Raw genomic sequence first — 27,866 nt, 5'->3', positions numbered from 1 at the left:
AAAAGTATATCAAAGGACCTTATAGTGTTGTGGTATTCTTTCAGATAAACTCAGCATTTGGGTCTTGCATGTCAAAACATCCTTCCAAGTTGTTTAAAGAATCAAGCAATGGATTAGAAACCTTTTGCTCATTGATTTAAATGATTTGTTAAATAAATCTTTTATGATGAAAAGAAAACCAATTCTGACTAAATACATTTTCAGGTTTAAATTTATGTTGCATTGAAACTTTACGACTGGACGAGTACTCGTCACCAAGATCAATTGTGAGAATCCCAGAATTGCTGTGCAGTTGGGGTTGGCTAAATAAGAAATACTAATACTTATTTCATTTCTAAAATCAGAAAATATGTTTGACTTAAAATTTTTAACTAAAAAGGTATTAAACATATAATTTAATTGAATGTTAGAGTTATTAGGAAAAACTATACTTTTTTAGAATTCTGTAGTTTTTTTATAATGGTTGGAAAGGCAAACCTTCTTAACTATCAAAGAAAAACAGGAATTCTACTGTACTTCTTATTTTTATAAACAGAAAATACCTACTCTGCGCTGGAGTGGGTGGTGGGGCGGGATGTAATGAGGAGGAGAAAAGGATGTCTTGAAAATTGGTAAAATAAAATAAATTTATTTATTTAACATTGTGTTTATTAATAAAAATATTGGTATCACAAAATGAACATTTCAACACGAGTTCTCTTGTTACAACAAAATTATTGAACAAAACTAACACAAATATATCTTTAAACATTTTAAAAATTCTATTTTAAACTAAGAGGTAAGCTTCATTGCACTTAAAATATAACTTACCCATTTGTTTATTTGTACATTTTAGAGAACTCTTAGTTTATGTTGAAATGTAGATCATTACATCATATGAAAAATAATATATATTATAACAAAGTAGTATTTATTTTAACAAAACTCTTAAAAATGTAAAGTTATTATGTACTAAAAAATAACGAGACAAAGTTATTATGTACTAAAAAATAACGAGACAAACTAATAGTACTTATTACTAACAACTGAGAGGAAATTAAGTCAAGTAATAACCAGTTTTTGCAAGATAAGTCCGCTGCCAACAGATAAGGTCCTGAATTCTCTACAGATGATACGGAATTCGATCAATAATATAGATTTTAATGGCAATGGAAACTTTCTTGACCCTTACCGAGCCGAAGTAGTTAACACATGGTGACATAATTCAACGAACCTGAAATATTAATTTACCTTAAAAATTAAGCAATTGTACGCCCGACGGAGTACACGATAGTCTAAGGTATTTATTTAAGAGTGGGAGCACATTTAACAAACCACCGAGACAAGCAAACAATAAAAACGCAATTATCAAATGTATAGCAACATGTACCCCATCGGGCGCACAACACTCTTTATGTAAGCCCAGTTGTAAAAGATTGTGTGTACCAGACGGGGTACACGCCGTCTTGAATGTGTTAATAGTTGTAGAATTAAAACACATTTTAATCATTCTCGTTTAAAATGTTTATATGACGTATGTGTCATTGAAATTATACGAACAAGAGACAAAAACGTTGAGAGGGTATAAAATGGAAATGATTTCATTGTCTGCTATTGAGCCCATATTAGTAATGTCCAAATCTGAGAACAAGGTATGGCTAGCATTTAATTTGAGCCATTTACATACTTTTACAGTGTATTTGTTTTCATTTTTCTTATTATTTTTAAAAGTTCAAGTGTTATTTGGGATTCAAAGGTTCAAATTTTGTTTGAAATTGTATTTGTTGCCAAAAATCCGTAATTTATTGATTATAACCGCAAAAATATTCAACTTCACAAGCCGAACCCTGACTCGGTAAGGGTTAAAAACTGATCATCTATGAAATATATTATTTCTTAACATCAATCAACATAGTAATATCTAAGGTAAACAGAGAGCAATGTAAAACTTAGGTTCAGTTACTTGCAAATACTGGTATTAACTAAACATCTAAAATTAAAACTCCTGCAGAAAGATTAAATAAAATAAAAATATTTAATTTTACATAGCATGATTAAACTTCAAATGGTAACAATAGTATCACAATCTACATGGCTGTCAGATGTGATATGACGACACTCGTAATTGACAAGAACAATCAAATTTTATACAATGTAATTATTTCTTATAACTTAATGAAAAATTTTAGTTTAATTATAGAACATATTGTGCTCTTGAATCTATTTGTGATGAAGATCAGGCTATTTCATGTCTGAAAAACAAAATAAGAAAAACTTTAGATACACTGTAATGCAGGATTGCACAGTTTAAGTACAAGAACAATTCCTGTGCACGAATTCTCCTTTTCTCAGAGGCCTTCAGTTAACAATGGTTAACAATTAAGTTAACATGGTTAACTTAAAAAAAAAGATTTTGCCAACTATGTGAACTCTCCAAAGTCTGCCTAGAGCACATAAAAGGAACGAGGTTTCACTGAAACATTAAAACCTAACTGACGACAGGCCCCAATCAGAAATTTATTATCACTTAACATTACACAAATGTAATAGATAAGATCTAAAATGAACAGGTGACTCGTCAATATAATTTAAAATATCTTTATTCTAAAAAAAAATTATAAAAATCGTTAATAATTCATCGATAAGTAATCATTATTAATCACACAAAATAGTGAGCCAGTACGTATACGTATATGTATACACATGAAACATTAAGTTCTAACAGTAATTATAGGTTATTATTTTATTCATATTAAGCTACATAATAAAGCTTCATGTAGCTATTCTTATCCTAAAAGAAAATAATTTACAAAACATATAACACATTTAAAAATAATGAGTGATAAAATAAATACAGTGGAATTTATATATACTGTACATATATTCAAAAATTTTTGAAATGGTTGGAGAGTAATTTATTCAATAAAGGTTGCATAAATTAGAAAATCATTTTCTGAAGAATATTATTTCTCTATTAAAATATTTTTTAATTATATATATGAACTTTTCTAGAGGCAAAGAAGATAAGAGATATTGGAATTTTATTGTAAAATTTAAGTCCTTTGTAATAAAGGGACATTTTGAATAATTGAGTTCTGTCGATTAGGTATTTAAGTCTGTCTCGTATTATAATCATACATATAATCTGTTGTGGTGATATTATTAGGTAAGTTTTTATAGGTATACATTAAAAATTCATATATATATATATATATATATATATATATATATATATATATATATATATATATATATATATATAAAGTGACAGAATGGTCAATAAATTTAGCTGTTTATATAGACCTACAGGATGGCCTAAAATTTAATATTGTTATAATTGTCAAAGCTTTCTTGCAATTTAAAAATAGAAATTGTTTTGGAGGAAGAACTCCAATCTAGGGGGATAAGCCAAGCATACCTTCCCTTTAGAATCTACAAACCCCTTGTTGCCAGTTACCTAGCATATGCAAAGCTCTAACACCAATCCTGAAATAAACACAAGTCAAGAACTCTGAAGAAACTAATTCCATAACAAATTTTGAAAATATCTATTTACTATCTCTCTTTGAATGATTTAATAAACTTACTCAAAGTACATTTATAACAGAGTATAATGTGGAGGCTCAGATTTAACTTAAGCAAAAATGTGTAAAACATGAAAAATATTAGAATAAACCATTTTGTAAAAATACCCTGATACCTCCATTAATACAGATCAGTCCAAAGCAAGCCTGGCCAAATCTGCACACTCCAAACCTGTGGTCCACAATTTTCTTTTGTACTTATCACTACATCATCTAGTTTACTGAATAGCCTAGGCTATAAAAATGGACAATTACCTTACAATAATATTTAATAATTTAATGTTGGACACCTACAAGAAGGCTTACATTATAATTTTTTAATACTCACAAAAATAATATCACCACACACTTGAAAGACATATAGTAGTTAGCTGCAATTCTTTGATCTAGATCTCTGCATTTCTACACTCAGATTTAAAACTCTTGGCCATTTAATATACAAATTTAACACAAGAAGGATGCATATTTTTGAAATGAAACAAGTGTTTTTTTAGAAATAAATGTTTATATTATTTTGATTTTGTTGAGAAATGTAAATAGTATAATATGATATATTATTTAATGTTCAATAAGGACAAAGTTCTTTTAATTTATTAAGATTAGTTTATGTAATTAAAAATGTATGTGTTATAATATAAATAAATACACAGAACAAATAAAAAACTGAAATACAACATTCGTCAAGTTTGGTAATGATTGGTTTTAACAATATCACAATATCATTTAATTATATATATATATATATATATATATATATATATATATATATATATATATATACTGTATATATATATATATATATATATAAAATGGAGGCTAGTAGCTATATTTAACAATATATAAAACATGGCCAGCATTTATGTAGTATGCTATGTGGAAATACAATACCCCTGTGAAACTACGACATATAAAAACAAGCAAACATTTTAAAAAATTACTTACCATGCCTGACTAAAGCTGTGTCGTCTTTTCACTATAATAACCATCTTAAGAGCTGGAAATTAAAAATAACAGAGTATAATGTGGAGTATTTAAAAATATAACATTGCACTGAATGGTTGAGAATTCAGGCTTAAGACTGATATTGATTTTATACAGATTGTTTCAAAGAGCAATAGAAACTTATCATAATTGTTCTTTAGGTTATTTAAGCAAAAAGCTTTGGACTTTAGATTTATTTTATTTACTAGCTTTCTAAATGATTTTTCAACATTAACAAACTGACTTCTTAGTCTAAAGCATTTTATTTTTCCTATATTACTCATATTTTGTGACTGACAACTGGTGTTGAAAATTTAAAAATTCATTATTTTCATGTCTTTAGAAAAAGATATCTTTAAAACAGTGACATTTTATGAAATAAAAACCAACTTAACAGCAAACAGTTAACGTTATAGGCTACATGGTTTCTTTAACCCTTTGAATGCCAACGTCCAATTTTACCGGATGTCAAAAGTTGGCCGAAAAGTGCCAACATCCGATTTTACCGGACGTTCGGGGAAAAAATTAATAAAAATCGAAAACTTTATATTTTTAAACTAATATCATATTAAATTGTTCGTGAAAAACTGTTCTTTTCAAAATAAACTACACTTCTGATCAATTGACTTTATCAATCTAGAACTCACATATAAACATTTTTGGTTGACATGGCTACCGGAAACAATGTAACATTAGTTTCTTAAAAATATTTTTAACTCACTCATTATTGAAGATAATGATATACATTTCCCAAGATTTATAAACAATTGAATACCCTTTCCAGTGATAAGGACAAAGAAAAGGATATACATTTTTTAGTAATGATAATTTAGTTGAAAAATAAAAATTTAAATTAACTCTGGAATTTTGTTAGGTAAGCCCATTTTTGGTATTCCTAAATTTAATTTTATGGTAACCTTGTTATTTATGTTAATTAGGCAGAGTTTCCAGATGAAAATTAAAAAACATTATGTTGTTAGCCTATTAAATAATCAAACTGTGAAGTTTTTACTGAAACTTTGCAAAATGAATTAAAAAGGGCTGGTACTTTTAGGTGCACCCACTAGAAAAATACCTGGCACTTTTCAGTACACCCACTCTATAAATACTTGGCACTCAAAGAGTTAAAACTATGTATACCATATTTTGAAGCTGGACTAAATGCAATTATTTCTTGAATATCAACACTAAGTTACGGTCTAATTATACAATTTTAAAAATCTGGAAATATGTTAACGGGAGAGACCACTTCCCTATATAAAAATTTTCCAAATACTATAGATCTACACATGGAACTTAAAAATTACGGATAAAAGTACTTCAGTGCAGGTAGAAGACAGAAACTTTAATAAACAAGCTAAATTTCACTTACCAGGAGTTTCTTCAATCTACTTCATCTATGTTGATTGAACAGAAGGCTATCTCCATTTCTTCGATAGCGTTGGAGTTATAGTCCACTGTAGCGGAGTTATATAACTCAATAGGTGCTGCTAAATAATTAAAAAAAGAATCTAACTGTTTCACATAAAAAATTCATACCTTTAATTAAATATCTTAAGTAATGAAGAAAACTATTGAGCCTTTTCATTTTCTTTTGTTTTGTCTTCTCGACCAATTTAAATTTAGTATTTTGGTGATTCACTTTACTGCTTACAAAAATACATATATTTTAATCCAACGTATTTATAATGCAATACCTTAGATAAAATGTTCAGTAGAATGTCAATAATCACAGATTATTGGAAGTGGAGCCCTTTATCGAAATGACTGACTTTAAACTTAAGTGCATGAAAAGGACTGGTAGACATAATACAAAATTAATCAGACATAATTCACTTCAATAGTTAACGAAATGCAACAAATGATAATACCATTGTTGTGTTTTGTTCAAGTGCAAGATAAATTTTACGCACACAAACAGAACAACGCAAGTGTAATTAAAAATTCATGTCTGGTGCTCTCAGAAGTCAGAAAATATTTATTCATAAAAATGCTAGAACAGAATAACAAAACTCCCCACGCACCTCGTAGAGTACGTTTGGGGTCACAAAATATTTCTTTCTATTTTTTTTTTGCAAGTTGCTTCCATAATATTTCAATTTGAGTCATACGTAACTTTTATAGTGTTTTTCACAACACAGCTAACTTAGTAATTACAAATTAATTAATTCATTGCTCTAGATAGTAAATTGTAACAGTATAAAAAAAACTGGATTGTATGACAGTTGTTTTAGTCCATATTGTTCTCAACAAGTATCAACGTTAATATTCGCTTCATATACATTTTTCCTGGAATCAAATTCTGATCATCAAATTTGTACTGCTTTTTAAGACATTAAAACTCTTCGTTAATGTTTAATATTATTTAAAATAACAATTTTCAAAAACAATACCAAACTAAGCTGACAACCATATTGGCTGACTTATATGCCCAAATTCAATTAAATCTAAAATAATTTTTATATTTTATAACTCTACAAAATTTTGTATTCATAACTTTTTATTCCCTATTTTTGTGTACATTGTAGTTGATAAGTACAATTGTTTTAAGATAATATCTGCATTGCTGAATAAGACAGGTCTGTACAGGTTTGAACTTATTCAATGTGCTTTTCACCTGATATTCATGTGCATTTTTATTTACTACATAGGTAGCTGTGATTGTCCGGAAAACTCAAACAAATATCTTTCCCAGTATTCAAAATAAACATCAGTTACTAAAAATCTTTAAAAAAAATCTAAATAAAAATTATTTGTGTACAGGAAAAAGATGATAACTAAATTACATGCTAGACATGAACGTAAAAACTAATTATAAATTAATTTAAATAACTCGAAAATGTCTATTTAAATAAATAAAATAATATCATTTAGATATAAAATTATATATACAGTGTATTTAAGTTAAATTATTACGTGCTATACTCCACCAAACTATCATAAAAAAACCTTGTTACCTGTTGTGTTTATATAAATAAATTATGTTCATAGAATATGATTTTTGGTTCTTGTTGTTTTACTACTTTTTTATTTGTATTATTTGTTTTGTTAATGGACAACAATCACCCATGAAATATTAATGCACGCTACAAGATGGAGCTAACAACTTATCAGAACTTTGATAAATTCCAGAAATAATTTATACCCTAGATGGTGACCACAGAAGGATATTTTCAGAAATCAATGTGAACTATACACAGTTAGTCAGAGGTGGCCAATCCTCATACAATGGTAATTTGTATTTTCAAAGTGAAAACTGCCCATTGACAAACAAAATAAGTAATACGGCTTTACTCTAATATACAAAACTAAATCTGGGAAACTGTATTTTAAAATCTACAACAATAACTTAATGAGATTACATATATATCTATATATGAAACTATGTATAACAATATACAGTATGTACATAATCAGAGTTATAAAAATAAAGAGCTATTAGGATTTCTGGTTCTCAGATTGAATAAATTTAAAAAATATGTGTTGCAGTTGTTTTTGTCTTTTTTTTAGACTTATACCTGCTAACTTTGCCTGCCGAATAAATTCGTACACGCAAAAGTTATCTCTGCCTTGAAAACAAAAAGCACAGGGTTCTCTATTAGCGTAGAGGCGCTCCCCTCTACGGGTTACTAGTTTGGAGGTGCTAGTCGACGACTTTTTAAAACAGTGATCTCGTTCTGTGTTGTTAATATTTATTTTAAAGTAATCGGGTTGTTTGCTCGAGTTCGGCAAAGATAATTCTGTTAGTGGTCTGATATTCTCCTGCGATCGATCAAAACCAGATGCCATTATTTCGTCCTCCAAAAAACTGCCTTGCAGTATATCCACTGTTTCTGTAATCGAATCGTCCTTTGTATACCATTTGACGGCATCCAAAATACTCCTATAAAAATTTATCTTCATGGAAGATGTGTGAACAGGAAGGCAAGAAGAGACCCTACATATATCTTGAGCCTCTTTGTCCACTACAACCGGAGTCGACGGAACGACTGCAAGAGGTTGACGATGTAAAACTCTCTTGAAGTTTAGAGATTGCTTTCCTTGATGTAAAGCTTGAACGGAGTACGATATTACACCGAGTCCTTCTTTATTTCGAGAGAAAGAATGACTGACAGAACGAGTGGAGGCCGGTCCGGGTCTGGAGACATTGGAGGCCACACTTCCACTGCTGTGAGAAAGAGTTTCTGAGTTATTCCTGTGACGAGCCTTAGATATAGGCTGTGAATTGATTGGTACCACTTCCAAAAACGACTGTAAAGTCGTACTCATTTGGCGTTTAGATGGTACACATGTACATCGCGTTGAACTACTTTTATTTTTGTATTTAAGTGTTTCATCGTCATCAAGGATTATTAGAGGAATCCTCTGGCAGGAGCAAATTGATGTTTTGCTTCCTGACCATCCCGTCGGTGTCATTGTAGAAACCGATCGTTTTCTTTTCGTCCAAAAGAGAATATTTTCTTCTGAAAGTAAAGTAAGGGCAACGCTGCATGGTTTAATAGATGGACCTGAAATAAACAAATAATCAGTTTCGTACACATTGCCGTGTTATACCCTACCAAATCTTTTTTTTATCACTTAAAAATAAAACAATAATCTGTGGAGGTGAATTCCAAAGAATGGTGATCCGTGTAAAATGTTAGAAGTTTAGCTTATATTGTGTTAATGCTAGTACATCTTCATCCAAACTATTGTCAATGCACTGAACAAACCATGCACTGAGAACAAGACAGTAGTGGTTCATAAAATATACTACACTCTTCAGACATTTTGTCAATTCTGGTTTGTGATTATGATAATTTAGACAGATGTAAAAATGACAAACTTTTATGGTAGTTATGGTTGGAGCAACCATTAAAGGTGAAAACCGTGAGAAAACTTTAGCAAATATTGTTATTTTCATAATCAATAATTAATAGCATACTCCTTTTTTACTTCTCTTGATGGTCTTTAATAAAATATTCATAACTGGAAACTGATAAAATAAAATATTTTACAAGCAACTGAAGGAAAAATGATTATTTAGTATTTAAAAAGTCAAGTCAAGCTTCTTGTGGAGCAAGATTAAGAGATAAACTTTTCTTTGCAAGATATTGTGACAATTACTTCAAGTAAAAATTATGACACACCATCACAGAAAATTAATTATAAACCATTATATTTTTTTTTAAATGAAGTGTTTATTTTTTAACAAATTTGATAATCTAAAACAAATTTCACAACACAACAGATATATTTTATATATTTTGAATAACTACATTTTATGAAAGTTGTGTTTTTGGGTGGTTAAAATTTTTAACACACGTTCTCTCTGAAAACTAATATAAAAGCATGTGACTTGTTAAACTCTCTTATTAACGAAGAAAATAGTTCATTATGTGACTGTTTATATTTTCATTAATATTTCATTAATTTTCATTTTATCAATAGAACTTCAGTTTGTCTGAATAAATAAATAATTAAATACTAATTTAATAGTATTTTTATGGCCTTTAATTTTTTTAAATATGAATAACCAGATGCAGATTTCTACATTTGCATAAATAGCATTTTTTTCCTTTTTCCATGGTGGCTCAGAAAACCATACCTGAAAGTACAGTTTTGAAACCTTTGTCTGAAAGGATTTGTATATTTTATGTGCCACACCAGCTTGTTCATTTTCCTTGGTTATGATGTTAACGATAGAAGCTTACTTCCAAGGTACTTACTAGTCCATCGCCAACCAACAGCTTTTACTTTACATCCTATTTCTGATCTAGTATTAAAAATACTACAATAAAAATAAATAAATAGATAAAACAGAAACAGAAAAAACAACACCATGACAAAAATTTGGGAAACACAGTGGCACACATGAATTCAACAAGGGCAGTCTTAGCTGATGATTCAACATAGTGTTACTGATGCTCTGGTGACAACAAAAATCTATCGACTCCTTGTGACTAACAAATCCCACTCATGCTCCTCCAAGAAACCTTGTTATTTTCATTAGCTCCTTTAGCCTGAGACTTCCAGTAATTATTTTAAGGAGGATTATCTATCACAATCAATTATTTAAGTACACTGCACTAACTCCATCTGAAGATCGGAATACCATAGCTCTAGCTTAGAATCGGAATACTATAGCTCCATCTTAAAACCTGAATACCATAGCTCCGCTCCATCTTTATCCTTTATTCTGTTTCAATCGATGGTGATTTTTTATATACTTCTCCTTCAAAACATTCCTTGAGGTCACTCACTCAGTTTATCTATCACAATCAATTACTTAGGTAAGCTCATATTCACTGCACTAACTCCATCTTAAGATCGGAATACCATAGCTCCATCTTAGAACTGGAATACCATAGCTCTATCTTAGAATCGGAATACTATAGCTCCATCTTAGAACCTGAATACCATAGCTCCATCTTTATCCTTTAATCTGATTCAATCGATGGTGATTTTTTATATTCTTCTCCTTCAAAACATTCCTTGAGGTCACTCACTCAGTTTATCTATCACAATCAATTACTTAGGTAAGCTCATATTCACTGCACTAGCTCCATCTTAAGATCGGAATACCATAGCTCCATCTTAGAACTGGAATACCAATACTATCAGCTCTATCTTAGAATCGGAATACTATAGCTCCATCTTAGAACCTGAATACCATAGCTCCATCTTTATCCTTTAATCTGATTCAATCAATGGTGATCTTTGATGCCCTTATGCTTCAAAACATTCCTTTCATTAAGGAAAACATTCCGAAATCCAAAACATTTAAAGTACTCTTGCATTACTATTTGCTTGAATTCTCACTCTTTCTCTCTGTTAACACGAAAGCTTCTAGACATAACTAACTGCAGTATCATCCATAGCAACAATACCTGATTCATTCACTTGCATGAAACACAATCTCATATCCAGACACCACTGTTGTAAGGATTTTAATGTGAACTGGGTTACCATCAAGTGCGTTTATTGCTCATTTTGGACAGTTGCAAAATTCTTACTATAGCCAAATGCTTAATAACATGTTCTATACAGCAGATATATGGTAAGGGTAAATCTGTTACTACATACAAGTCAAATGTTAAGTAAATAGATGAGATTAACGTACTATTAGTATGGTGAGGTCTTTTATAACAGTATGTAACAACCAAACAACTAATTGCCAAATTAGTACAAGTTAGTATTATACTCTATAAATGATACAGTAATAAAGAAAAATCCCCCTCCCTGATAATAACTGAAGATAGATACTTATCTACAGATTTTATTTCTACTTATTTACTACTACATATACAGAAAAGGTTGATAGTGACTACTTTTTTTCTATAGAGTAAGGAGACATTCTTTCAAATGAAAATGTTCAAATCATCTCTATATATATTATTGGAATTAACACTAACGCAGCCAACATTTTTATGACGGTCTAAGACATTTTTCAGTTTTTAAACATTCAATACCAAAATTGGTATTTGATAAATCTAAAAAAGTTAATTAAATGTTTGAAAAAAGGAGGAACACAAATAAAAAAAATGCAAGCAAATGTGACAAGCTCTTTACATAAAAATATGTCACAATCCTGATTATGAATGTTTAACCAAACAAAAGACATTACAACCTGATTTTCATGTCGTTCAACTCAGAATGTTAGTACTATTAAACATTTGTATCTTTTGGGTTAATAACCTGTGTTAACAAAATAAAATAATGTAAAATAGAACTCAACAAATTTGTATATATCAAACTTAAATATTACTTTTTTATATCTTGAAAACAAATAAATAAAAACCATTGCTTTTAAGTCAAAGTACTTGGTTTTTAATTATTTTTTTTTTCAATAATGCAGCAAAAAGAGATTACTAAATAAGATATGTTCGGGTTGTCCACCGAGGAGGTTGGTTCCCAGGACATATTATGAAGATGTCCAATAGTAGTTCCTATCTACTTCGTATTTCTAGTAATTCAAAAGTTAGCAGGAGTAGACGTATTCATTACCCTGTATATTTAGAATTTATCCCGGAAATCAACAGCAACTTAACAAACTTGGTATTAACATTTTGATGCACTCAATAACTTAATTTGCTGATCATTTCAAGGAAGACTGAACTTCCACAACTTGCATAAAAGCTTTTTTATATAAAAGAATAACATTTTTACATTAAACAATAGGTATTAAATTTCAAGTCACACTATCTTCATACATATAAAAATTATAAAACTTCACACCCTTCACGCTTATAAGCTTCTTTGTTATTTTTATTACCTTGACTTACACAACAAAAATTTTAGCTGAACGAAACACAATGTACAATCTTTAGATTTATGGAACACTTTGTTAAAATAGAAATATAGTAGTCCCTCTATAGTCCAGCCCTGCGCCACTGTTCCCCCAATAATCCGGTTAGCAGACAAAGACAGTGTGAAAATGCCTGTATCAACATCATTCAAGTCACTGCATGTCAATGTGTGAGAAAGAGAGGGGGATAGCTATCTGCCGTCGTAGCCGTCAATTTGCGATCTCAGCTCATAACGACAGTGTATTAAGAGTATTGTTTTCTCGGTTTTGAATGGTGTACATATAAAAGAGGAAGTTCTTGAGAAATTTTGTTGATAATTTTATTTTGTTGCTTATTGTGTTGTTCATAACTTATGGTGGTTTGTTAGTATTTGTAGTATGTTAATTTGATAAATTTTGTACTGTATAGTTAACGATAGTGAGGTTGTATTGTACTGTGACTTTATTTGTGGTTTGAAATATTATCTGATATTGGAATCAGCATTTTTATTACTTTTTTTATTACTTCACTTAACGAATGCTGTTAAATAAAAAAGACATAAAACTCTAATTTTAAATGAAAAGAATGGGATTATAAATAAACATGAAAATGATGCAACATTCACGCAAATAGTGACAGAGTGTGGTGTGGGACGGGCAACTATACATGATATCAAGAGAAACTTTAAGCTTTTATGAAAGAAAATTACGATCTTTCGACTAAACGGCAAACTTTGAAAACTGGTTAGAATCTACATGTAGAAGAGTGTCTTTTTGCGTGGTTTGTACAGGAAAAAAAAACAGACACACACCATTGTCAGGAGAGATAAGCTAAGACGAAAGCTAGAAGAAGAACAAGAAAAAGCTAAATATTTGTGTAATGATGATTTTCAAGCTAAGTCCGATTACCTTTTAATGAATCAACAGTTGAGCCTTATATATAAAACTTTTCAAAAGTTGTCAGTGATTTGAAACTTGATCCAGACCAGAAGTATAATGCTGACAAAGTGGACTTTTTTTGGAGGCTTTACGTAACAAACAAAGAAAAAAAGAGAGAGAGAGAGAGAATAACATATATACCATGTGCTAATGCTAGCGGGAAATGTAATTCTCCCTATTATAATATATACAAATCAGCTGTGATTGGATGATGAAATCTTTGTTATTGCAGTAGTTTCATCAAAACTGTGTACCTACAGTCCAAAACATTCTAAAGGAACAAAAATTGCTTCAGAAAGTCCTCCTAATCTTAAGACAATTGCCCTGGACACCCTGATGAAACCAAATCAAAATCAAGTGATTGCTGTATTCAAATGTTATTTTTACCATTCAATATTACCCCAATCCTACATCCAATGTTACCCCAATCCTACATCCAATGTTACCCCAATCCTACATCCAATGTTACCCCAATCCTACATCCAATGTTACCCCAATCCTACATCCAATGTTACCCCAATCCTACATCCAATGTTACCTTAATCCTACATCCAATGTTACCCCAATCCTACATCCAATGTTACCCCAATCCTACATCCAATGTTACCCTAATCCTACATCCAATGTTACCCTAATCCTACATCCAATCGATCAAAATGTAATTCAGACTATTAAAATTAATTACAACAAAAATTTGCTCTATAACGTGTTGAATAGCGACAAGAGTATCGTTCAGTCTCTTAAGCAGATCAATCTCAAAAATATTGTTTACAATCTGCGAAATGCTTGGGAGAAAGTAACTACGAAAACAATTGTCTGCTCATGGGCGAACATATGGTCTGATCTTCCACTGTTAAAAGAATATAAGAAGCAAACATCAAGTACATCAGAAAACGGTCAATCTAGTAAAGAGGATTCAAGCGTTCGAGATCAAAATCAAAATAAAACTGAGTTGAGAGTTGAATGAACTTCAGAAAGCTATTGCTGCCCTTTGTTGTGATGATGAAGAAGATCTAGCAGTAAATGACGTCCAATCTTGGCTGCCTGAAGAAAACGTTCAAATCATGAGTGATAGAACCTATCGTTGAGGAAAAAGACTTGGAGGAAAAAATTGAAAACATTCAAGGATTAGTTCACTCTACAAATGTTGACAATGCAACAGCGGCCTGTCGAACAAGGATCAAGTGGGCTGAGGTAAATGGAGAAGCAACACAAGACATCTTGATTTTACAAAGACTTGACAACAATGTTTAGTATTTTATATCTAAGAAGAAAAATAAAATTTAGACAGTTGTTTGTCAGAAATGTGGCAATACAGAGACTCACAAAACTAACACTTCTTAAGAATTTGAAATTGAGGTGGGCCTAAATTTATTAAATAATCTTTTTCATGTACAGTACTGCAAGTGTGCTTAAAACAAAAGTACGATAATGGAAATACATACTGTATTTAAACTGCTGTACTGTACTTTTTGTACTTTAAGACTATTGTACATCTTTACGGTAAGAACATTTTGAGTTACAATATTATGTAATTTAAACTTGTTTTACAGTTGAACTCCAGTAATACGGCTTTTTGACTAATCTTACTCATATCTGGTATGAATTATGTTGGATTAGTGAGGGACTACTGTATATCTTGTTATAAATAGCTAAAATTTTAACAAAATGTCTTGTACATGGCTAAATGTTTTGACGCCATCGATCCAGCTACCTGGTCAGGGATGCAGATAACAAGTATCAAGTAAGTATCTAATTACCTTGATATCCAAACTATGCAGTCGACTAATGTAACTAACTAATGTAGAATACAACGGTTGTGATGTATAAATTGGTCCGTTTTTATTATGCATTAAAAAAATACAAAAAAACAAAAATAAGGAACATAAAATAAAAGTAAAAATAGTGGATTCATGAACAATGATTGTATTTAAAGGCATTTAAGTATTCTTGATATTTAATAGTCTATATACTTAAAATAAACTCCTTTCAATTGTTCTATAACAAAGCATAACCAAACATTTATAAAAGAATAGCAGAACTTTGAAAAGGCTCAATTGTTACATTTTCTAAATAAGAATGTAAATCATAAACAAAGTAATACTTGCCACATACCTGTAATAAATAATTATACATAAATATATTAAAATAAATGTAATAAATCATCAATAAATAAATAATATAATAAATATGTAAAAATAAATAATCCACTGTAAACGTTTGTATATATTTTCCTATTTCAATGCTTTTTATCCAAAGAAACCTAACTCCTACACAAGGATAAATATATTATGATCTCAATCCAATAATGTAATGTTATAATCAGCTGATTAAAGCATTTAAAATTAAAACAGCTGATTTTTGTGCCTCACTAGCAGTGCTGTCACATAATGACACTGGACATTGTTTAGCATTCGGCTTTTTAAAAGTCAATTGTCTCCCTTATTTATCAAACCGATTTCTTATTGGTTTCTTATAGACTTGGTATTGTTGAATTCTTAATTAAATGATTTAACTAAAATATAATTACAGTCACTTTTTTATCATGTTTCGATTTTACTACGGTATTAGGTTTAGTTTTTTTAGGAGCTGCTATTTTGAAAATAAAACTTGTAAAATTTTTTTTATTTTTCTTCAATTAGACCTTTAAGGCAAAAAACTGTATAAAAAATTTCCATCTATTGCAACAAGTGCGGATAATTATTGAGTTTTGAAAAGTTTAAATGTGATTCTTTTGTTTGGGAATAATATCTGTGAAGGTTGGTAGACACTCCTAGGATACCAACCGTAGGAAACACACAAAGCAGTAAAACAGAAAGTAGAACCATGACAATACATAATCGATAACGTGCAAGACAGTGAAACAGAAAGAAGAACCCTGATTAAGCCAGGAGTAAAGAGAAAATAAAAGTAGAAACCCAAAAGATGAATTAAAGAAAAGTTGTTCGTGGTCTAAGCAGCAGCTGTTTTTTTAACCTCATAAACGCCACACGAATTAGGACAATCCTTACAAATGGGAAAGAAAATGACGAATTCCTCTTTTCCCGAGTTGAACACAGCTGCAAGGCAGGTGACACAGAGACTGGGAGTACACCCAGCTAAAACAAAACTCACTAATAGATTATGCTGCCGACATATGATTGGTTACAGCAAAATAAATACTAACCTACTTGCTTTGTTACAAATAAGGGTCTGAAAATAGGGTAATGATTTTTAGAAGCTCCACCAATGAAAGGGAGGTCAACGACATGAATATGGGAATTACAATGGTAAGGAGAGATTACAATAAGGATAGAGAGATTACTCGTGTGGTAAAATTGCTTGTTTCTGGTTATATTTGATGATGCATAGTAAATGGTCTAATCTTAAGTGTACAGGCTATGACCGGTTGAAGTTTATTTTTCATTTTTTAATCTGCACAATAAATACTAAGAAGTGTTAATGACATTGACAGTTAATTAATATTTTCCATAAAAATACTTAATTAACTCTAATTTGTATTAAACTGTGTTTTTAATACTTAATTCTTTACTTTAAGAGATAGTAAATAAATTAAACCCAAAATATGTCTTGTTAAAAAACCTCACCTAAACTTGTTTTATATTTCCAGAAACAGACAAAGGATTGGGGAAAAATGAAGGATAACCAAAGGGCGTAGGGCCTAGTTGAGTTGGACCAGTCGATCTGAAAACAAAATCTATATTAGTAAGAGAATGTCTAAACAACGAATATACTTACATAGAACTATTTCCTTTCAAAACAGAATAAGTTCCTGAACAATAGTGTTCAAAATGGTTTGAGTGATACTACCTGCTATTAGTGACAAAAAAACGACATAATATTTACCTCACACCAACCATTTCTTAGTAACAGACATTTTTTGTTATTAAAATAAATTGTGTTTTGTTTCAGTAACTTCGTTTTCACCACTAACATTTTTCAAAATTTTAAATCTTCATGAAATTTTATATAGGAATAGATTGATTTTAAATAAGTTTAATACAAAACTACTTATTGCAATGTAAAATTTTAAGTTTTTTGTTAAATAATTAACAAGATATACAAGCCAGTGACTTTCATATGGTAGATCCTGAAGAGAAGCCAATACCTCTCTTTAAAAAAAACTATTTTTACAAAACCGTTTTTTGTCATTAATACTTGGTAGTGTTCATGCTGTATTTAAAAATCACATGCACTTAGCTAAACGTTTGAGCACAAACAAAATAACAAGCAACGGCACTATGCCAAGCCTATGACATAATAAAAAGCCATTAGTGGAAAAAGTGTGTCTCAGCATGCATTAAGTCATTATATAAACATAGCTGAACATTTGAGCACAAAAATAAAAACAAGCAGTGGCACTATTCAAATCTTATGCATAAAAAAAACTAATAGTGGAGACAGAAAAGTCACAGCATGCATAAAATCATTGCATAAACATGCTAAACGTTTAAGCACAAATAAAAGAACAAACAGCGGCACAATTCTAAGCCTATGAAATAAAAAAGCCAATAGACGAAAATGTACTTTCTCACAACAAACACTTTACCCAAAAGTCAAATTTAGTATCACCTCCACAGAAAGAAATTTGAGTACAGGATGTATCTGAACCTGTGTGACAAACTTCTAGGATAAATCCTAGTGGTCAAAAGTATATTTCTTTTGCTCTAATAATTTTTTTTCACATCCCTCTGGAGTAGGACCTCCCAAAGGCCCTAAAAAGGGAAAATACCTTTTTCTATAAGTATTTTCAAGAAATTTGCATTCAAAGGTGGAAGTCTCGATATCTTAATTTCCTATCTGCAAATAGCTTATGTAACTGTACAGGTATAAAGATAAAGTATTAATAAAAAGATTAAAAAAGCATACAATGTCATGCTTCTAAAAAACAGTACATCCTCGACTATGAGTAAAGTTAAATTAGTTAAAATTAACCAGTTTTATCAAATAATTAGATGCTATTACAAAAATATTTTTTTTTATATTATAAGGCCTCAACTCTGAAGGGATGCACACACAAAAAAAATTGTACTACAAAAACATACTAGATTTGTTCAGATACACCCTATATTCACCAAACATTTATGTGATTTCTGCTTAATTGTGCTTTAAATTATTTATTTAATACTTATAATATGACACCATTTCTGTATGTTTATAACTATATTGTTAAAAAACAAGAGTTTAAATTTAATTTAATAACCTACTTGTATAAGATTTAAACTCTATGCAAGGCACTCACAAATTTCTAATTTAAAAACTGCAACCCATTGCAGATCAAGTTACTTGAGTACAAACACCGCTCGGGTACAACATTTTTATCGTGGTATAATGGCCAAACTGCAACGTTGCATAGCGTCACAACACTCGTAGTTTTCACTCAAACCTATTTTTAACCCTTCTAGAGGACTGTGACAATATAGGCTGCCTCCAAACATGTGCAAGAAAGACGAGGTTTATTTATAGAGAGTGTTTATATATAGACCTGTGTTTATATGTGAGAGTTCAAAAGGCACTATTTTTGACGTGCCGTTTCTGTTGTTAAATAATAATTTATATCAGTTTAATGTTTAAAAAAATGTATTTCTGGTATGCCAAATATTTTATGAATAAATCAGATGAATTTTTCTTACACTTTAATGTGTTTAAATGTGTGTTTTTTTTTTTTATCATACTTTTAGTACCAGCTGTTACTGACCATTATGTCATATTGTATGGAGCAATATTGCTGATGTGTTTTTAGCAGTTCATCACTTCCTGCTCTGATTCACTGAATTGATTTGGTTAGGTTGTATATGTTCAATGATTTCATAGGGTGGCCAAACAAAACCTTTTTAAAATCTCGGTTTTTACGGTCAAAAATTTCCGTTACTCTAGTTTATTTTAAAACAAAATACTATACATGTGTAGCCAATGGCGTATTGTAGTGGGTATAACGGTTATCGCAAGGCAACGTCGAGCGTGGCTACTGCTTGGATGGGTGACCGCTGAGCGATCCTGTCCTTGCAAGCAGCCCGCCTGCCCGGCCATTGGTGGTGGTTCGGAAGTCACCATTACGCCGTTGGTCCCCAAGTTAAGTGTTAGAGAGTGCTTCTTAGTCCTAACTTCGCCTGGTAAAATAAGACTACTTTACTTTACATAAACCTCTAATACTGTTTTTAACTCTTTTGCAATATCACTTTATATTTGAAATGCCACAAAGCTATGGTGGCCAAAATTTAACACTAGTGGTATGTATGAGAAATTTTAAGCTCCTTTGTCTACATCTTCCAAAATGTTGACATACCATTGTCTATAAATAACAATTTTCTTTTCTGTGATATTTGGCAAATATGTGTATCCAATTCGGAAAAAATAAAGAGAACAAAAAATTACTAACACAGCGCTACCATTGGGCAGACTGCTGTCTATATCATTGCTGGTTAAAGGTCTGTAGTGTACAAACTTTCAGTAAGGGACCACGATTTTGCTGGTACACAAGGTTGGTTCAGAATAACCAAAGAAATTTTCATCTCAATTTTAATTTTAACTTTTGAAAATAGAAATCGAATACTGCACTGTTTCAAAGGAATTTGTAGAAGTTCATGGACACTGATAAAAAAAATAAAAAAGAGACTACAAGCCAAATCCTCTACCTTCTATTTTGATATTAGCACAGACTCTTCCAATGATTCTATTTATAAATCTAAGTACGAGAGTGAATCGGAACTACTTCTTATTGTGTTTATAAGAATATACAAATCCACGCACTCAGTAAATATTCAGCAATATCATTACCGACACATCGATCTTCTTCATTCACAGTTTCACGGATTACATCATGTACAATACATACAATGCTTGTGATTGATCAGCTCCTGATTGAAGGAGCTGTCAAACTATTTCTTGATTTTATTAAGTTCCTAGAGGCAGACATATTGTTTCTGAGATCTTCCAAGTTCTACAGGGAAATTCCCAGCAACTTATTCCCGGTTAGGTGGCCACCCTGATTCAACATTTTACATTTTTGTTTTAGTTGTTTGGTGAAATGAAACTTTCGTTCACTCAAGCACATACGGAAATAACTCAACCAATGTGTAACTAAGCCATCTGTATACTATAAATAGTATTCATAGTTGGTTTAAGCTTGTCAATGTCCAAGACTGATTATCAATAATACACCACAATGAAATGTAGGTTATTTGATTTAGAACCATATATTTAGTGGCGTTATAAATGATTTGTATTGGTTTAACAATAACATACCATATTTAAATGTAGGTTCTTATTTTGTTTGATACCTTATATTCAGTAGCTTTATAAGTGATTCATATTGGTTGTTTATGTCTATGTAGAAACCATTAAAATTCACTTTTTTCTGTACAGAAAAATGTCATATCTTTAAATTGGTGTAAAATCATGATTCAACGATACCTAGTAGGTAAGTTATGACTTTTACTCTAAAATCAACTTTTTTGTCAGCAGCATTTCAGTGCAACTATGAACATATGCAGAATAAAAAATGTTATGTGGTCTTTAAACGGTTACAATAAATAAATTTTGGATTTTAATTTATTACCTGTGCCTTTATACTGTAAAATTGTATAAATAAATTGTTACTAATACGTTCACGTAGCTTTAGCCTAGGTAAACTGGCAACTGTCTTTCAGGCTGAAGTTACAGCCCTTGCAGAATGTGCAAGAGTTAATGTGGAAAGCCATGTTGCCATACTCATAAGAGGCAAGCATATGGTTACGTGTCTGGAAATGGTGCAGAGAGCACTGGCCATTGTGGAGCGATGGTGGTGTGACGAAGAAGGACTTGCAGTGAATCCTTCAAAGACCGTCATGATACCATTTACAAGTAGAAGGAAACTGGAAATCACACAGCCAGTCCTAAGTGGGGGCCAGATACAGATAAGCAGGGAGTTCAAATATCTAGGAGTCAAACTGGATGATAAACTCACCTGGAATTGTCATCTGGAATACATAATCAGACGATCTCAGACTACATTGATGATGGTGAGACGTGCGGTAGGATGTACATGGGTGTCACATTGGCTGTACACCAGAGTCATCAGACCAATGATGGTGTATGGCTCAGTGGTATGGTGGCCAAAAGTCCAACAGGTGACTGCCGCAAAAAACCTGTCAAAGGTACAGCGGTTGGCATGCTTGGGGACAATGAGCGCCATGAGAGGAACACCAACCGCTGCTATGGAAGTAGTGCTAAACCTCCCACCCCTAGACATATTCGTCATAGGAGAGGCTAGGATGGCTGCCTACAGACTGAAGTGCAATGGGAACTGGCATCATCACCATGCTAGTAAGCACTCCAAGATCGTTGACATTCTCAAACTGGATATTCTAGAAATGATGTCTGACAGAATGTCAAAGGTTACGGACTGGGAAAAACCATTTCAAGTCAACATTGTTGAAAGGAAGGAATGGTCAAAAGGTGAGCCTGACTACATGAAGAAGGCTCTAACCTGGTACACGGACGGGTCAAAGACTCTGAAGGGTACTGGGGCAGGGGTCTGGGGAGCCAGACCTAGGGTTAACTTAAGCTTTAGCCTAGGTAAACTGGCAACTGTCTTTCAGGCTGAAGTTACAGCCCTTGCAGAATGTGCAAGAGTTAATGTGGAAAGGGGTTACAAAGGCAAAACCATCTACATTAACTCGGACAGCAGGGCTGCTCTGCAGGCCTTGGCCAACCATGACTGTAATTTGAAGACAGTCTGGGAATGCCATAAGGTCATGAAATTGCTGGCGAAAACCAATAAAGTTATTCTAACTTGGGTGCCTGGACATAGAGGAATCGCAGGAAATGAAGGGGCAGACAGTTGCGCTAACTTGGGAGCCAACTGTCCTCTTACCGGTCCTGAACCAACGTGTGGGGTCTCATATAACTTAGCACGTAGATCAGTTACCAAGTGGATGGCTAACAAACACCTACAACATTGGAGAAATACTGAGGGGAATGTACAAGCAAAGCGGATGCTCAAGGGACCATCAAGGAACATTGCAGCAGATGCCCTTAGAATGAGTAGAACGGAGATCCGAAAGGTGACTGGTTTTATTACAGGTCATTGGATATTCTGAAGTCACCTGAACAGAATAGGTATTCCAGTTCAGGAAACACTGTGCAGGAAATGTGGCGAGGCTGACGAAACAGCCAAGCACGTCATATTTGAATGTCCGGCATTACACAGCAAACGCTCAAGATCCCTAGGTGTTCTTATGCATACGGAAGAGGGGTTGGAACAGGAAAGCATTGTTCAGAAGATCTCATGGTTTTGTAAAGGCCTGGGATTTGATACAGCTTAAACCTTGGAGAGGGTGCACAACAAGCCGGATGGCTGAGAGGCAACTACCAGGCCTAGGAAACCTGGCCCTCTGTTACAAAAAAAAAAAATAAATAAATAAATACGTTCACGTAAATCTAAATAAAAAACGAGGTATGCTACCAAACAGACAATATTGTCAACCAAAAAAAAAAAGCTTTTGACGATTGAGTGATAAGACATTTGCAAACGTTATTTGTATCATCATTGATTTTTTGTATCACTGAACATTGAACGTTCTAGTGCAATGTTGGATAATTATGGAATTTTAAGAAGGTAAAATAAAATGTAGATGACTGTAAAAAAATACTTATTTGCTGAAAAACACACTGTTACATACATTCTACTATACTTTATTAACTGTTAGTAGGCAGTATTAAAAACACTATGTTATAACGAGCTGCGTCATATAGGGCCTGAGCACCGTATGATAAATATTTTAAATGATCCGCAATGGGTTGTCAACTTTTAAATCAACACAATTTAATCATCTATGTTGATAGATTTTAAACCACAAACTATTGTAGTGCAAAGAACTAGCTACCTATTGATCTCACTAAATAATTAATCTCTATTAATTTTCTTGGTGCCTTTAGTTTTGTTGCACAAAGAGTATTTGTGGTATCAACTGATAGTAATCTTATAAAATATTTCTGAGATATTCCAAACCTATCCCTATATTATGGAAAAGATCAAGTCAAATATCCCAACTTGGGAGGAAAATTACATTTAAACTCATAGAACAATATTTCAGGTCATGTTACTACCATTCTCCCATAAGCATTTAACAATTTCAACATTTCCAAAAATTAAAGTAAGTGCAGAGCTTTATCGAAAACTAGTATATGTATTTTGTGAAACAACATAAATTTCTATAAATTATGTTTGCTGAAATTATTTTCAATTTTATAAATACTGTGTAAACTATCACTCTCCTGTCACTCATTCCTTTAATGACCATTGTTTTTTCTTAAAAACAGAAAATGACTATCCTACTCTTCGTTTGAAGTTTGTTTTTGAAGATGGAAGGATTGTGAAAGAAACAGGGGTTTTCTGGACATTTGCCATCGTTCAGTGATACAATACAATCAGTAACACTACGTTTCGAGATTCTGCAATCTGATCTCTTCTTCAGGCAAATAACTAATCAAACACATAACTACAATCTAGGTTAAAATAAACAAATTATACCAGAGTGTTGTGACATGCAAAGTCAGGAAACACAACCACCACGTTGGCGTCAACTCTACACCCAGTAACTCTAAAACATGTACTTAATAAAACCAAAACACTAATTATTAACCCTCCAACTGATGACCGATGGTACAGGCATTCATCAATACCGCTTGTGAACTGATAAGGACGGCACAGCCGTCGGTTAACTTTCCACTATTATTACATTAACTATTGGATGATGAAAATATGAGTTCTGATTATGAAAATGGCATATCGGCAAATAAAGTGCATGATAATATTTCTTGTCAGATTTGATGTCAAGAAATCTGGATGATTTATAAACTGGTGGGATGTGAGTTGGGTTGTAAAAATTGATCGTGACAGTAAAAACAATTCATTATTATCTGATATTCTTCTTGCCCAAAGAATTCATCAAACACCAATATGGATGAGTACTGCCAAAAAAGGTAGTACATACTTTACATTTTTAACAAAAAACAACTTTTTTGTGTTGTAAATAAGTGTATATATGTTATAATATTTTTGTTTACTACAACACTGTGTATATTTTATTAATTTACAGTATCTTGCTATCTCAAGTCATGTGAAAGTTACATGGAGTGAAACTAGGAAAACAAAAAATTGTATTTACAACACTCATTTTTCAATTTATGTGCAAATAAAAAAAAAAAATACTCTAGTAAATGCATATTTGTATTATTTAAAAATTGTCTCTGGTTTGTAACAAAAGAATTGGTATATACCCTTATTACTTAGCATTTAGCACATATTTTTTTTAAATATTCGACAATTATACTGCGCAAAGACAAAAACCAGGGTATCATTCTGGCAGTTTCTTATCATCAGTCGGAGGGTTAAAACTTAACTACAGAATAAATGTGTCACAATAGATCTGCACTTACTGACTAGAGACCAATAGTAAATGATTTATTATGCATGTCACAACGCTCTGGTATGATTTGTTTATTTTAACCTAGGTTTTAGTTATGTCAGATTGTATCTATTTCATACTCTCTTTATACTACTTATACTCTAGATTGTTATATGATCAGGTTAGTTATTCACAGGGGGAAGAGATCAGATTGCAGATCTCAAAACATAATGTGACTGATGTTTTGTATCACTTAACAAATGTCCGGAAAAATCTCATTTCCATTGACAATTCTACGCCATAATGATAAAATTTTAAAATATGCACTGTTGACTTAAATAAAAGACTAATTTAAAACTCACTGACCTCTGTAAACGATGCGAGGACCTCTTGTACGAAGAGGCCAGTTGTATTTGTGGTAGTATTCGTCTTGTGGAGTCTTAACCACATCTTCATTACTTACATCCATCTTTTCTTCTTCTCTGCCTGCACTTTGTTTGTTTCTTTCTTCCTATAAAACAGAACATTATAAATTATAAGTAAATTAAAACATATCTCACAAACAGGAGAAAGAGGGCTTATCTTCCAGGACCCTTACATACTTCAAGGATACTTCAGTAATTAGATCAAAATTCTCATCTTGTTTTTTTACAATTACCTTGTAACTAATTTACTGCCGTAAATTACATTTTTTTGTAGTACAGTATGTTGGTCGCTAAAACTTAGGTGTTAAACCAGTAAATTTTGATCAGCACATTTTAAATAATATTGATAAAGAACCTAATCAGTGTAATTCTGTTAAACTAACCATAAGAACTGAATGTTATTTACATTACTAGTGACTTCTGTATTGCCTCAAGCTATTGTTGCAGAGAACCCCCTCGCACAATCGGTGGCTGTGCCATTTATTTAGACACTTCCTTATCGTTCATTAGATTATAAATGTGATAGGTTAAATAATTTAAACTTAGCATTAACATAATTTAATTTTAATTTTGTTATTTAAACTTACAAATTTTACAAATACATGGCCTTATCAAGTTAAGACACAACTTATTGACAAGGTATACAAATAATATTGTATATTTACAAAAAATTCTAAGATTATTTTACACTGTATAGCTGAAAGTGGATTTAGAAAGAAACTTTATAAATCGGTTGCATTATGAAATCCAGTAAAAATTATACAGCTAGAACTTATACTCTAACAGTATATAAATCCAGTTACACAATGTTTTCTACAAGCTACAATTCAGAATTTCAATTAAATTAATAACATGGTTAGACTGTACAGCCAACACATAAATCAAAAGCAGGTTCATCAACTACTAAATAAACTAGATGCAAGGACTTTAACACACAATGTCAACAATAAAATAATAAAAATAAAAAAGAGGAGATAGGGGAAAGATACGTGACCCACAGGGTTCCTAAATCTACCAACTGGAGAGGATACAGAGAGTCCCTAGTAGAAGAGTTGGAAGAAATAGGACCCTTCCAGAAAAATGAATTTGAATTAGAAAGGTCTGCACAAATAGTAGAGCAAGCTATAATAAAGGCCTACGAGAAAAACTGCCCTCCCAGGCAAAACTGGTTGAAGAAGGATGTGCCGTAGTGGACTGGGAGGTTGGAAACATTAAGAAACAAAATGAGGAAATTATTAAAATGGGCAAAAAGTACAGAAGTTTGGCTCCCTTATCTACAGGCCCAAAATGAATATAAAAAAGAACTTAGAACGAATAAAAGAAGAACCTGGAGGAAATTTGTAAAAACATTAACAATCTTCCCGAGGCATCCAGGCTTAAAAAAACTCTCCAAACGGAGCATACTAATCCTATGGGGACTCTAGTAAAGGACAATGGAGACCTAACAATAAACAGGAAGGAGACCTTAGAACTACTTTTGGAGACACACTTCCCGGGGGGTCACCTAACTCAAAATGAGGATACTTATTCTCTATTCAGAGGGGGATCCAGTCGGGAGGTGGCAAAAGCCAGACATCAGTCTAACAGACTATTCACACATGAAAGAATTAAATGGGCTATAAGATCGTTTAAGCCATTTAAATCTCCTGGGGCGGATGGAGTTTTTCCAGCCCTTTTTCAGCTGGATACTCTTAGCATTCTGTTTAGAAGCAGTTTCGCCTTAGGATACATACCAAAGAACTGGAGGATAGCACTAGTGGTGCTTTTGCGGAAAAATGACAGGGATCCAACAAAACCCAATTCGTACAGACCTATAAGCCTAACCTCCTTCATGGTGAAAACTATGGAAAAAATAATAAATAGACACATAAGGGACGTAATATTACTGGAATCCCCACTTAGTCCCACACAACACGCCTACATAGAAGGAAAATCAACCACCACTGCTCTCCACAGTTTAGTGAGAGAGGTGGAGAATACCTTCGAAAAAAAAGGAAGCCCTAGTCAGCGTCTTTATGGACATTGAAGGAGCTTTCGACCGAGTAGCATATCAATCCATGGAGACTGTGATGGAACGTTTTGGAGTTTCCCCAGACGTAGTCAAATGGATAGTAGCCCTCCTAAAAAGCAGACAGGTGAAAGCTAAGTACAGGGACGAATCTGCTGGGATCACGGCCCAAAGAGGCTGCCCCCAGGGGGGAGTCTTGTCTCCTTTCCTGTGGGCGATGGTAGTGGATGATCTCCTAAGCAAAGCAGAGAAGAGGGGAATAAGGCTACTTGTTATGCGGACGACCTAGTGCTT

General features: G+C 32.1%; 1 protein-coding gene across 8 annotated transcripts in view; it reads right to left on the bottom strand.

Annotated features, from left to right (window-relative positions):
* Positions 1–630: 630 nt before the first annotated feature.
* LOC124368848 overlaps positions 631–27,866 on the bottom strand; it is a 60,501-nt gene continuing 33,265 nt past the window's right edge. For 7 of the 8 annotated variants that reach the window (XM_046826290.1, XM_046826289.1, XM_046826292.1 and 4 more), the window contains 3 exons: positions 25,506–25,650; positions 4,506–9,052; positions 631–2,231 (listed from right to left, as the gene is read on the bottom strand). In XM_046826290.1, coding sequence (XP_046682246.1) covers positions 7,983–9,052; positions 25,506–25,650 — 1,215 coding nt within the window. In that variant the 3' untranslated portion in view covers positions 631–2,231; positions 4,506–7,982. The remainder of the gene's footprint in view (positions 2,232–4,505; positions 9,053–25,505; positions 25,651–27,866) is intronic. The other variant, XM_046826291.1, reaches the window with a different exon arrangement.

The sequence above is a fragment of the Homalodisca vitripennis genome, chromosome X (assembly GCF_021130785.1).
Source record: "Homalodisca vitripennis isolate AUS2020 chromosome X, UT_GWSS_2.1, whole genome shotgun sequence".
Lineage (NCBI taxonomy): Eukaryota > Metazoa > Arthropoda > Insecta > Hemiptera > Cicadellidae > Homalodisca > Homalodisca vitripennis.
This window is presented reverse-complemented; position numbering and strand designations above follow the sequence as displayed.